Below are 14,604 nucleotides of genomic sequence, written 5' to 3' on the forward strand. Positions count from 1 at the left end.
TTTGAGGAACAAAATTGTATAGTGTGTCTCTCAATGTTGTAACATTACAATTACTCTTCACTGAAACTAAAAGGCCTAAACCTGTTCCAGCATAATAATGCCCTTGTGCACAGCCAAGGTAGGAGTGGAAGAACTCCGTGGCCTACATAAAGCCCTGACCTCAACACTACTGAACACCATTGGGATAAACTGGAATGCTTACCGCATTCAGACCCCTTTGTCTAGACCTCACTAATGCTCTTATGTCTAAATAAACAAATCACCACAGCCACAAAAATCTAGTGGAAAGTCTTCCCAGAAAGAGTGGGGGTTATTATAACATCAAATCGGGGACTAAACCTGGGATGTTCACATATGGGTGTGATGGTTAGGTGTCCACAAACAATTGGCCATGTAAATTCTCATGAATGGGTTTATTATTTATTTAATTGGCTGTTAGATCAATAATAATAATAATAATAATAATAATAATAATAATAATAATAAAGATACTAAACGTACTATAAAGGTACAGTATAAAATGCTATAAATATACATCTATTTTCAATTATTAGTAATTATTCAAGTATTAGATTAGTTACATTTTAGTATAGTTGTTGTTAATTTAATTTCTTTTTATTTTTTCCATTTTATATTTTGGTTATTATAATATATTATATAATATATATATTGTGTACATAATATTATGTCTGTTTGTTCTTAAAAGAAGCAGTTTATATTTCATTTACTTCTGATACGTTTGGCATGTTCAAAGGGGTAAAATATATATGGGTAAACGATATTTAAGGATTAGTCAGAGAAGTTCAATAGTCTGACAAAGTTGAAACCTGAAGCACCAGTATGAAATAAATTTTCTGCACTTGTCTATTTGCACAATTGCTACTCTTTGCACTTCTGGTAGCTGGACCGCAGAGTCAAGGCAAAAGGGCCAACAAGTGCTAAGTATCTCTGGGAACTCCTTCAAGACTGTTGGAAGACCATTTCAGGTGACGACCTCTTTAAGCTCATCAAGAGAATGCCAAGAGTGTGCAAAGTAGTAATCAAAGCAAAAGGTGGCTACTTTGAAGAACCTAGAATGTGACACATTTTCAGTTGTTTCACACTTTTTTGTTATGTAGGTATATAATTCCACGTGTTAATTCATAGTTTTGATGCCTTCAGTGTGACTCTATATTTCATAGTCATGAAAATAAAGAAAACTCTTTGAATGAGAAGGTGTCCAAACTTTTGGTCTGTACTGTATATATCTATATCTATATCTATCTATCTATCTATCTATCTATCTATCTATCTATCTATCTATATATATATATATATATATATATATATATATATATATATATATATATATATATAGAGAGAGAGAGAGAGAGAGAGAGAGAGAGAGAGAGAGAGAGATGATCTAAACAATTAATGTTAGGGACTAAATGTAACTAACAACATTTAGCCGTGTTAGTTGCTTGTCCAGACCTTTCTAATTAAGGAAGGCACAATTTTGTTCTATCCCTTATAATAAATCATAGTTGTTTGGCTCTTAACGCCATCTTGTGGACTGTTCCTGAAATGTCGAGGCCTAATTCTCCATGCTGTTAGCACACATGGAATAATGCCTGCTGTTAGCCTGGGCTTTAGCTAGCGTCAATACAAAACAAATCACCAACACTATATTATCACCTGCATGCTGTTTGAGAGGCCATAATCTAAAGAAGCTGTGATATTTTGGAGAATTGCAGGCAGAATGAACTCGCTGTGTGTTCAGCTGTAACTTTATCCGCGTTTAAATCTTCTGCTGTGTCTCCTGTAGTGTCACAGGTAACTTTACATTCGGGTTTGTTTATGTGCTTGTTTCATATATCTCTGCCTGCACTGTGCATAAAAATCGCAATTTGGAGGGTGTAAATTGTAAGATAACATCTCGGTGATTAGTTAAAGTGCTGTTGGTTTTTTTGCTGTGTTCTAACTGAATTACACAACGCTAACTAAACGCTAGCCAGCAGCTAGGCTAAGGCCTCAGGCGTTCACCGATGTTTCCTGAGACATTTGCCCGCTGAATGAGTCCCTTATTTCGCGTCAACACAACGCGTTTAAACCACGCTAAATGCTCAAAGACAAATTTAGGCACCGCTCTGACTTTAGTTTGTTGCGTTTATGTGCACAAATAACTGCGATTGGTTACGTTTTTAGTCGTGCTAATTATATTATTGTGGGTTTTTTCTGTTTGTTTTTTACGTTTACAAAAAAGGCAAATGCTGCATGCTAACAGGTAATTTTTAGCAAGCTAGCTAACTGAACTGCATAAACGTTAATAGTGTCAGTGTGATGGATGTTATTAAGCTGTCAGAAACTTTTATCTCTTTAAAAACATTATATTGTGTATTTATTTATTACACTGTATGTGTGTCTGTGTGTGTAGATAGTAAGATAGCCAGATAACAGCAATCTGAATCTGTTTAAGTGCTTTCACACAGCTATGTCAGGAATTAAAAGGAAACTGGAGGATAAAGATCCAGACTATGAAGACATAACCCAAGTGCAGCAGAGCAAGAGGAGCAAAGTACTCGAACAGAATGGTAAAACTTGTCTGTTTTTGCTTTAAAACAATGCAGATGGTGTAGAATTTCTGTAGTTGATGAAACCCATTCGATTACTAGTAACTGTAAATGCTTTTTAAAAACCCATGATGTGGCATTTATTAATGGACATAAATTCTTTGGTAGAAGTAGAATTAAACACACAGGATGTTCTGTTATAGGATAATAATTTACTTTAGGTTATAACGCTAACTTTTGCATCTTGTTGGACCGACCCACACCACGCCGTTGTTGATTATCTTCTTATTTTAACATCATACGCCACGATGTGTTCATCACATAGAGCCTGTTATAGATGCAACTTCATTTGCTCTTGTGTACACTAAACTGATGATGCCTACTTTAAACTTAGTGGCAGTGAAATCATGTTAAACTTCTTGTCTCGTCGTTGTTGTTTTATTTTTAAGCACGTGATGCCACGATACAGAAGATCGAAGCGATCATCAGAGACCAGTTTGTCCTGGAGATGAAAAACAAGGAACATGAGATTGAGGTCATTGGCCAGGTAATGCCTGTCTGTGTGTGTCTTGTTTGTGTTTATTTATTTATAGTTATTAGTTGAAATTCTCTCGCATAGTGTAGTCTTTCAAAGACTTTATGGCAAACTTGCTGGGCCTTGTAGTTATCTGTGTTTTGAAACATTTGCTTTATAAGATTTGGAAAGTTTGGAAATATGGTGTGGATTGTTCACATGTCCACAAGTATTGCTTTGTGGTTGTTTATACACATATGAGTATTCTATTTTATAGCTGGTGCGTGTGGTTACCTCTTTGTTATGCAATTAGCAAATACTAATTACATTCATGTGAAACAGTAGGCATGTGAACGGTACAAAATGTTTTCTCTGCAGCGTCTAAACGAGGCGAGGAGGATGATGGACAAGCTGAGAGCCTGCATTGTGGCCAGTTTCTACACCAGTGCTGGCCTGATGAAAGTTTCTGAGGTAAAACGGCTCTCACTTTGTTAAAGTGTCAACTGATGTAAATGTTGGGAAAGCAAGAATTATTTATAGATGTAAATGTTGTAGGTTAGTTGAAGTGTGAAGGTCCATCTGCATCACTTACAGATAATTGACCAACATGACTAAATTGCTATGACTGTTACCTTTTAATGCTTAACCACTAATTATTAGATTATGGCTATAAAACAAATTGTTTGTCAGGGGTTGTAGTGGGTAGGGGTTGCTGTGTAGTTGATATCCACAGTTTGATCACGAGTTCAGGTTATACTCTAGGTGGCTTTGTAGCACTAAATTACCTTACGTGTGTGTGAGCGCACGAGAGAGGTTCAATTCACTTTGTTTCAGACGGTTCAGTGTAACCCCCCTTTTTTAATTGTTCTGTTTCTGACTTTATTCCAATGAGTTGCCTTCAATTAAATAATTTACCTAAATGCATGTTGATATCCATCAGAGAGAATTTTCTCCAGAACACTCGCTGGTTAAAGCGAGAAAGTGAAAGCTCGCTGCAGTAGAATTTATAACACATGCAGTTTGTTTCTGGTTTCCTGGTTTAAATCTGGAGCAATGCAGATCAGTTCACAACCCATGCCATAGCAGAGAATATATAAGGCTCATCTGTATCTGTATGACTTGAAATTTTATTTATTTATTTTTTTTTTAAAGAAACCAGTGTTTCAGGTCTTTTTATAATTATAGGGTATCAGGCCAGAAATGCAGGTTCTAGTCCCCTGTATGCAGTATTCAGAATGATCAAAATCATCCTACAACAGAATAATTTTAATAATCTAATTGTTTGTGAAGATGTTTGACTATTGATTATAAAAATTTACTACATTTTGAATTTTGAACCACACTTTTTTTTTCTCCTTAACCTTAAGTCCTCAGTGAGTGATTTGAACCATCCAGCTATCAAGCGCTTCCTGGAGTCTCCGTCTCGCTCGTCATCTCCTTTAAACCAGGGTTCAGAGGCACATTCTGTAGGCCACTCAGAGACTGAATCCCTGAGTCAGCCAACAGAGCCAGGAGAAAGAGACAGTCAGGGCTGGAAAGAGGAAGACCTCAGGCATCTGGAGCGCAGACCGGGACGCAATACTGGCAAGGTGAGCTCACTGAGGCAGTGTGTAACAATATCTGCTCAGCATTTTCTGTAAAGCTTTCCCTTATGTTCTGTAGATATCCAAATGAACAAAGCTATGAAGCAGCATGGTCCCATCCTCTGTACTGCTGCTTGTTGACGATGTCTTGTACATGAGGGCAGTCAATTATCAGTATAAATGAAAGTGCAATTGAAAAATGCAAAGTCTTTAGAATGGCATATCACATCACATGAAACATAAGGATGTAATGTTGTGTATATAATACATGCAGGTATAAATTTTTCTTTTTTCCTTTCTTGGGCATCTATTTATATAGGATACATTTGGTGTGCCATCATCTGTAGACCAGCACTTCACATTCCACACTACGGGAGACGAGGCATCACGACTCTACGTGAAGAAAACCATTGTTGTGGGCAACGTTTCAAAGTACAACACCGTGATGTTTTTGTCTTTACTTGGCGTTTTGTGGTTTTACTAATGTTTGTTATCCTGATCGATCTTGCCAACCTCATATCGCTGTCAAGAAACATTTGTGCTCTTTGCATACCCACTTTCTTCAAACTTTGTTTTTGCAAATAGTTGCTGCTAATATGTGTATAATGTAATACAAATATTATATAATAATATGTAACAATTTGCAAGAATTTGTCATCTCTATACAGAAAAATCATATTAAGTATTTTATTGAAATCCCAGCAGTACACAAATGTTCACGGGTTACAAACCATCACAGGAGCAACACAGAAGAAGGCCTTGTTAACCATATTAAGCATTAACATTGAGCAAAAATGGGAAATGCACTATACAAGCACAAATAAATTAAAACCTATGTAACATGAATAAAAAAGATAAAGATGGCTAAAGCAAGGTGAATATTATCACTAATATAATATTAAATCAAATTAGCATCTTAATGACTGCTTTCAAACAACTAAAAATGTACATTATTTGATTTATCTGTGCCGCTTCATTTCTTATGCATAGGTCTTGTTAGATGGCATCATGTGTCTCTTGTTTCAGTTGCCTTTGTCAAATTATCTAGATTTCATTCTTTCTTCCTTTGTGTATCGTTCTCTGTCTGTCTCTCTCAGGTACATAGCTCCTGATAAGAGAGAAGAGAATGACCAGTCCACCCATAAGTGGATGGTGTATGTCCGAGGTTCAAGGAAGGAGCCCAGCATCGACCATTTTGTGAAGAAGGTTTGGTTCTTCCTGCACCCCAGCTATAAACCCAATGACCTGGTGGAGGTGAGGTAGGTGTTGAAGTATACAGTTTGCTTTTTCTGAGCATGGAAAAAAGGGTTCTTAACAAATGCACATAATCATACACAGATCAGCCATAACAGCAGCCTATTATTGTGTAGGTCTTCAATGTGTCACCAAAACACCTCTGACCCGTCGCAGTATAGACTCCACAAGACATTTGAATGTATTCTGTGGTATCTGGCACCAAGATGTTAGCAGCAGATTTAGTCCTGGAAGTGACCTGGGAAACTCAATGGACCAGATTTGTTTGTGCAGCACAACCCAAGGATGCTCATGATCCTCTTCCAAATCAATCCTCTTATAATCCAGAGTATTATTCTGCTGAAAGATGCCATGGCCAGATTCCGTGTCTGGGGATTGAGTCGCAGAGGCCCCCGCCTTCGACTGCCACCCAATCCACATTGCACCGGCCCCTTACGATTTCTCCTGCAGGTGGTGGGCCCACAGGAGTTCGGCCCCACGTCGCTCTTTCGGGCTGAGCCCGGCCGGGCCCCGTGGGGTAAGACCCGGCCACCAGGCGCTCGCATGCGAGCCCCAACCCCGGGCCTGGCTCCAGGGCGGGGCCCCGGTTGCGCCTTACCGGGCGACGTCACGGACGTTGATTTTACTTTACTCATAAGGGTTTTTTTGAACCGCTCTTTGTCTGGCCTGTCACCCAGGACCTGTTTGCCTTGGGAGACCCTACCAGGGGCAAAATGCCCCAGACAACATAGCTCCTAGGATCATTCAGGCACGCAAACCCCTCCACCACAATAAGGTGGCAGTTCAAGGAGGGGACCTAGGACACGCTGGAGGGACTATGTCTCTCGGCTGGCCTGGGAACGCCTCGGTATTCCCCCGGAAGAGCTGGAGGAAGTGTCTGGGGAGAGGGAAGTCTGGGCATCCCTGCTTAGACTGCTGCCCCCGCAACCCGGCCCCGGATAAGCGGTAGAAGAAGAAGATGCCATGGCAGTTATCATAGCCAGCATTAACCTTTTTAAGCGGTTTATACTACAGTAGCACTTTCGTGAGATTGGACCAGACAGGCTAGCTTTCACTCTCCATGGACATCAAGAAGCTTTGTGTGCCCATGACCCTGTCCCTGTTTTTTTTTCTTTCTTCTTGAAACATTTTTTGCAGCTACTAACCACTGCATCCCAGAACACTCCACAAGACCTGCTGTTTTTTACATACTCTGACACTTCTAGCCATCCAAATTTGGCCCTTGACTTGAGTTTCTCAAATCCTTACATGTGCCAAATTTTCTGTTTTCAGCACATTAACTTCAAGAACTGACTGTTTGCTTTCTGTCTAGTTAATTGATGTAATTCACTTTACCTCTCAGTGGTTTAAGTGTTATGGTTGATCAATGTGTATTCATAATTATCATACATTTATTTATTAGTATGTTTGGCCTCATTTGGTTTTGAGGACAGTCTTGCAAGCTGGATCTGTTGGCAGACAATTGTTGTGAAATTATTTATACTTCATTGGACATCTACAAATATAACTATCCAAAAAAAAACGAAAGCATGCTACATAACCGAACCTTCCCTGTATGAAGTATCTGCTGACAGAATGACTCCTTTCTCTCTGCATGTGCGTGCTTCTATTCACGTGTGTATGTGGGCGTATGTGTGTTTCCTCGTGTAATGCAGTGAACCCCCGTTTCACCTGACACGGCGCGGCTGGGGTGAGTTTCCTGTGCGTGTGCAGATTCATTTTAAAGACCAGCGGAACAAACGTATTGATATCATCCATAATCTGAAGGTCAGAACTCCTACTTTTCTGTGAGTTATTTTTCTCTGTCTTACATTTATGGCACTTAGCAGACACCCTTATCCAGAGTGACTTACAACTGAGCAACTGAGGGTTAAGGGACTTAACCACTGAGCTACCACATCCGTCTTGCTGTAGTGCTCCCTAATTGTCTCTCACTGACTCGCTAACTCTTCCCATCATGTGACAGCTACCCACCAGGGAGGGTGAAATCTTTGTCAGTGTGCTGCTCATGTATCATCACAGGGCAGGGAAACACCCTGGAACGTATTACCTGCTCTGTTCTGTGTACATGAGCTTAAAGATGCTCATAAATGGCTAGTGTTGCTATAATTCATGGAAGAAAGTGCATACCATCCCTTCCACCAAGAGAGCACTTATAGCAATTATAGTCTTCTAATTCTAAGCTTATTTGTGGTTATAAAATGTTTACAATTTGAGTAATTTATCTACAAACGTGAAAGCATAATGTTAAGAGAGTGGAACGGAATAAGAGAGAGATGACAGAAGGTCTGTTGCTTTTCCCTGTGGAACCTTTTCCAAATTAAAAAGTGAAGTGTGTCTTTTATTGCAGACTCGACTCTTGATATTTTTTTTAAGCTTTTGTAAGCTTTACCCGCAAGTTGCTGACTTTTTTTGTTGTTTTTCTGTGTTGTCACAGCTGGACAGGACATACACAGGACTGCAGACTCTTGGAGCAGAAACGGTATGAGCTAATAGGAAAACTCAGGAATAGTACGAGATAATCAGGTTAAATTTGTTTTCATGCATTCTGCTCTTCGACTGGTATTTTAGTTCCACCTAAGCATATTACATCAGCAAAAATATATTTTGGTAACGAGTGGCTTAAAAAAAAAAGAAAAGAATGACGCATCATGACCAGATTATTTTAAACTGAAATGAAACATGCATGAAATTGTATTTTTAAAAAAGAATTAACTACAAAAACTTTATTACACTGCAGTATAACAATCAAACCCATGATCTGTTATGGCATATGGTCTTTTTCTATGAGGCCATATGCCATAATGCCTTTGGAGTGTTAATACGGAGCGCTTCAGAACCAGTTCCACTTCTTCAGGATCAAAGATTTGATTATTGTTCTCATTGTCTCCTGTGAAACTTCACCCTCACCCCAAATTGAATGGCACAAAGATGTAACCATCAATAGCCTTTAAGGTGATAACTGCCTGATCACTTCAAATACATGTCATTTTAACAAACAATAACTGCTCAGCTATGCGTCAATTTGTCATAGTATTTTGACTTTATTCTTGAAATATTTATAAAAATATTATGCCTTTTTTTTCTCAAACTATTGACTTAATTCTCAAAGTATATTTTTAAACCAGTGGCCCAAAACACCTTGAAGACAGGACCAGTCAAAGCATTTTCATTAGATCTGATTGAAGGACTTTTAAACACGATAAATCGTTCAAGAGTTGTTGACGCGGTCTGTTAATGTGTCAGTTTTTACTTCCAAGTGCAGTTTCCTATTAATTATGTGCTTACTTTCTTCTTTTTTGTAGGTGGTAGATGTTGAGTTACATAGAAACTCCCTGGGTGAGGACTTCATCCCATTCCCATCTTCCTTCTTCTCATCATCATCTTCCTCCTCTCACCTGGCAAGTACAGCTGCCCATGGTACACTGGCTGGAAAGTCTGCAAGTCAAAATTCCCAGAATTCCTGCCATGCAGTGTCACCCTCTCAGCTGTCTCCTGACTCTAACTCAGAAAAAGGTATCACTATGATCACTGATTACTTTAACAATAGAGATGATCACACTGTAATACATAAGCACAGCTCATTTCTGTAAATACTCTAATTAGGCACTTGCAAATTTCAGCATATTCGTTTTACAGCTGATATACTGTCTAATATCAGCTGTATGATTAATTCAACAGGTGAACCAGTTGTACACAAGTGAGTGTCCCTGTAATAAAAAGTGCTTTCTTAGAACCTGAGAGTGGACAATGTGAATCTAATTAACTTGAGTTCAGAGGGACCAGTAAGATGCAGCATCTATGCATCACCCTTTTCTTACCTATTCTCCTTTCTCTGTCCCAGGTGTGAAGAGCGAGACTGTGCGATCATCATGTTCTGAGGGAACAGTGTCACAAGCCAAAGGGGTGGAGAAAATCACCCAGAGCTTTCATAGCAGCTCAGCATTTCAGCCAATCACAGCCAGCTGCAAGATCATGCCCCAGGGACAGACACCCAGTCCTGCAGAGTCACCTGGGAAATCCTTCCAGCCAATCACCATGAGCTGCAAAATTGTATCTGGTGAGACTCCATGGGAGGAGAGTTTAAATAATAAATAATTTTTCATTAAAAAAATCTCCAGATATTTATTTTAAGTTCACGAAATTCATATTTTTTAAGTTTCACAGGTTAAAATGATGTGTGTGTGTGTGTGTCTCCCCACCTGTGTGCATGTTTTTCCAGGCTCCCCTATTTCTACCCCTAGTCACTCTCCCCTGTCTAGAACACCCACCTCCACCCCTGTACACATGAAGACCAGCTCATCTGTAAACAACCCGTATCTCAGTACTGACAAGCCAGGTCAGGTGATGAGCATGACTACACCCACTACAGGTATTTCATGTACAGCGTTATTACTTGTAATAACTTTTTATTATTATTTTTTCAAAATTATTATTTGATCTATTACTTGTATGATTTTTAAATAAATACATGTTAGGAATGCAAATCCGCTCATAATGTAAATCGCCTATAATATGATACTCGGTTGTTAATGTAGTGCAATGAAAGTAAAGAGAAATAAAGAGAATTGACTAGAGAGAGGAGACATAAAAAATGAGAGACAAGTATATAGTGAGAGAAAAGAAAATGTTAAGCAAGTAAAATTGGCATAATCTTAACTTTCAATGACAAACATAACACATGTCGTTTCAAGCAGCCCAATAAACTCCTAAAGAGACACAATTTTATATCAAGTTGCATTACACTGCATTTTGTTTCCCCCTCATGGATCTTTATCTGCTATGAAGATGTGTTTCTATCATGACTAATTTATATGTGGTGGCCAGGAGTTACAGTGTTACAGTTTGATGTTTGTGTATAATTTGGTTATACTGTGTGTAATTAATTGCACCAAGAGGTAGCATCATAGGGAGAAAAGCAATGGGCCTAAAACAGAGCCTTGCGGAACACCCAAACATTACGTTAGTTTGTTTAGAGTAGTCACCATTTATATCTACGAATTGATAGTGATCCGTCCAATATGACCTTATCCAGGAGAGGGCTGCCCCTTTAACACTAACATGATGTTGCATTAAGATCAAGCAACACCAGCAAAGAGTTTCCAGCAAAAGTCTTTCCTTCCATGCTAATCGAAATACTGATCATTTAGTTGCAATTGTTTTAAAGTTTGTGTATTGTACCAGGGTGCTAGTTTTTTCTCTCTACTTACTTTCATTACTTCTGGTTAACCCTTACCAAATCTAAGATGGAAACATCTGCTGTTCTTGTAGGATCTTCTAATGTATCAAAATGACTATTCAGGTCTCCAACAATTACTGCTTTGTATAAAGAAACAACTAGGTTTGAAATGAAATCTGCAAATTCACAGAGGAATTCAGAATATGGTCCAGGAGGACTGTAAATAATAATTAGAGGAACTGACTCAGTAGACTTGGTTTTGTGGCTACATATGTTTGTATGAAGTACTTTGAATGAGCTAAACATATGTCTAGATTCTTGCTTGATGCCTAGCTTATAGTCATGAATAACTGTGTATTAACTGATGTATATGACTATAACCGGGCAGAAAAGCTACGTTTAATGCGACAAACTCGGGTTTGGGTTTGACCCTTGTTTCTGTTAAACACACAACACTAAACTTCTGATAAGTAATCATTTCATTAGCAATAGGAGCTTTAGATGCAAGAGATCTTATATTTAATATTTTGTCAGTCAGCTGTATGGTCTTTATCAGCAATCAGGTCTGTGCTGACCCGTTAGTTCCTCAGGAGCTCTCGGTTGCACTTTCATTAACTGTTGTAGAAAGGAAATTATTTACTAAATGCAATTACACTATTTACTGTAGAATGTCACCCAAATGAGGATGGGTTCCCTTCTGATTTTAAGTTAATATTTTTAAATTAATTTTAAACTTTACTTGTATACATTCATTTATTTATTTTTAATCCTTATTTTTTCTTCTTCTTTGTCTCCTATATTTCTTCTTCTTTTTTTTCCTTTTGGTTGGGGGGGCTTCTTTGTGAGAGAGACCACAGACTCTGTACTACATTTAACAATTATTAAAAACAGGCACATGCAACCTAGCTAGCAGGTGAAGAACTCAAACAACAAAATCTCCAGCTAACTTACTTTAAATTTGCAAGAACTATAGACTAATACAATAACAGGCTTAAAATAAACCCAAAACATAAGTCCACTTACAGTTCTCACAGACACGTGTATTATCAACTGGCTAGTTATCCTCCAGACAGTGACGGACAACGTCTTTCTCTCATTTCGGCTGTGTGGTGCGTGTGCCCACTCACGGTGTGAAGCGCGTCCGCGCTATTCACCGAGATGCACTTGACGGCCTTTTGGGCAGCGGGATTTATTTTTTTTTGGACGACCTAGTTAAGGCGGTAGTGCTTCCCAGCTTAGGCGGGCCGCCCGAACTGCAAAGTGCTGCGGGAAACCCTGTAACGGGACACACACGGTTGGCAAATAATACTCAAATAAGCTGTTGCGTTTAAGCAATGATTGATTGGTGTTAAAAGTTCCAAAGAGAAGCATTCTCAACACCATTACACTATCTCCACCATCCTAGACTATTGACACAAAGTTGGGTTCAGGAATTCATGCTGTTGGTGTGAACCTGCCATCTGTGTGCCTTAAAAGACATTGAGATTCATCAGACCAGGATACATTTTCTACACGTTTGTTGAGCTTGTTCCTCATCATTCTTAGACATGTTTTCTCTTAACCAAAATTGTCCATGGTGGTTATCTGTACTTAGTTACTGTAGCCTTTCTGTCAACTTGAACCAGCATTCTTTGTTGACTGGCCATTTGACAGCCTGGCTATTCTTTCAGGCATTTCTGTCTGAGGAGAATATATATGTATGTATGTGTATGTATGTGTATGTATATGTATGTATGTATGTGTGTATATATATATATATATATATATATATATATTATATACACACACACACACACACTGGGTCATAGGTGTACAGTTGTTGCTAATTAAAATAAAGTGTTCAGTGAATGTATACGTCAGATAGTGATGGACAGTTTTTTTTCTTTTCACATGGAATGCATGTATGATGACAGAAATTTTGAAACTGTGGGGAATTAGTTTGGCAGTGAATTGTCAATGTTAAACATGTTTAATATTTCTTTTTTCTTTAGGAAGTCCATCAGCCAAACAGAGTGGTGCTGCACAGGGTGCACGCTCACCTGCTCCGAAAGTCCACTCAGGCGGCTTCCTCTCATCTGGAGTCAAGGTAAGAGAGAACAGAAACGGGGAGGTGTATTTTTTTTTTTTAAGCAGGAAATTGTAAGCAATAGAGTTTGTTCATTTGCATCTAGTTATTTTCATTTTGCGATGCAGCTTTAACTGGGTGAACTTGGACATGTGCATTTACAAGCCATGTGAAAGTAGGTAGTCTGTGATCTCTTGGATCATTTAAAAAAAGCTGCTAATTGTTATGTAGGCGTCACAAGTAATTGAAAAACAACTATTACATATTTGTGTTTTCTGACTGAGAGCGCAGAGTGGATTGTGCTGTAGGTCACCATTTAATGTCATTCAGCAAATAACTATTTTGTGGTTCCGTTTTCTGAGACAAATTCTGAATCTACAAAAAAAATCAAGTAAGTATTTCACTCCTTTCATTGGAACAGTGCAACATCTCTTTTTAGAATTTATATCCGTCTTGCACCCCAGTAGCCTCTTTTTTTTCTAGATTTTCTCTCTGGCAGCTGGAATTTTATTGTTAGCAATATTGGCCACTCAACATAATGACAGAAAGAGAAGATGCATAGGTGTGACACTAAATCCCAATTTGAGCATATTGTATGCACACACTGAAATTGGGATGGGAGTGTGTGCTGCAGTTTGCGAAGAAAAAGCCTAGTGTTCTACTTCCACATAACGGACGGAAGAATCTGCTCTGATTCGTGGCAGAAAATAGAACATACTTGTAAACATGGATCATTGTATCCAGTTGTAAGGATGGTGATGCTGTAGACTGTACACACACACTAACACACACACTAGTGTTGCTTGTCATTAGCCTGAGTGTATGAGTATGCGTATGCCATTTTGTGATGCTTTTAAAGAGGATAAATTGTTCTGTTTGATATTTTAGTTGTCTGTGTCCATATTTGTTCAGTACTGTCTGCACTGTGTGTGTGTGTATCTCATCACAATCTGCTCAGCATGCGCTCTATTGTCAGTTTAGAAGGGGAACTTCACTCACTGGACATTTTATTACACAAACCTGCCACTGTGCATTGGGGGAATAAAATTGCTGACTGTAACACGCGTATTGTTACACAATTTGTTTATCTATAAGCCACCACTACTAGCACTGATACTGACTTAGCTGCATGTCAAGTGTATTAGTCACAGCACAGTGTAACTACACTCCACTTTATTAGACAACAGTCTAATGTTCAGAACCAAGCATTAAAGTACAGTACAAGTATAAACCACATGCTACTTCTTGAGGTGGTGGACATGATGTTCTTTTTTTAATCTATGTAAAGGTTAAAACAATATCAGCATCTTGCTCTGAACAACACAGGACCATAATCCCTGTAGGATGTTTTTTTTACCCTACATGTCACCTGTTTTATCATTAAACATAGTTCTTCACCTCTCTGTTCTGCCTTCCTGTCAATTAATAGTTAGGTTGATGCAACAAAATGTGTTAAGTAC

At 38.6% G+C, this 14,604-nt stretch overlaps 1 protein-coding gene across 3 annotated transcripts in view; it reads left to right on the plus strand.

The window, feature by feature from the left end:
• The first annotated feature begins 1,542 nt into the window (after positions 1–1,542).
• The window catches only part of yeats2 (YEATS domain containing 2), a 39,902-nt gene continuing 26,840 nt past the window's right edge, over positions 1,543–14,604 (plus strand). The window contains exons 1-14 of one of the 3 annotated variants that reach the window (XM_027143238.2): positions 1,543–1,812; positions 2,243–2,263; positions 2,456–2,570; positions 2,999–3,096; positions 3,442–3,534; positions 4,431–4,652; positions 4,966–5,078; positions 5,744–5,905; positions 7,556–7,667; positions 8,338–8,382; positions 9,206–9,416; positions 9,745–9,960; positions 10,123–10,272; positions 13,071–13,165. In XM_027143238.2, the coding sequence (XP_026999039.2) occupies positions 2,471–2,570; positions 2,999–3,096; positions 3,442–3,534; positions 4,431–4,652; positions 4,966–5,078; positions 5,744–5,905; positions 7,556–7,667; positions 8,338–8,382; positions 9,206–9,416; positions 9,745–9,960; positions 10,123–10,272; positions 13,071–13,165 (1,617 nt within the window). In that variant the 5' untranslated portion in view covers positions 1,543–1,812; positions 2,243–2,263; positions 2,456–2,470. The remainder of the gene's footprint in view (positions 1,813–2,242; positions 2,264–2,455; positions 2,571–2,998; positions 3,097–3,441; positions 3,535–4,430; positions 4,653–4,965; positions 5,079–5,743; positions 5,906–7,555; positions 7,668–8,337; positions 8,383–9,205; positions 9,417–9,744; positions 9,961–10,122; positions 10,273–13,070; positions 13,166–14,604) is intronic. The other 2 variants (XM_027143237.2, XM_027143239.2) reach the window with 2 other exon arrangements.

The sequence above is a fragment of the Tachysurus fulvidraco genome, chromosome 22 (assembly GCF_022655615.1).
Source record: "Tachysurus fulvidraco isolate hzauxx_2018 chromosome 22, HZAU_PFXX_2.0, whole genome shotgun sequence".
NCBI lineage: Eukaryota > Metazoa > Chordata > Actinopteri > Siluriformes > Bagridae > Tachysurus > Tachysurus fulvidraco.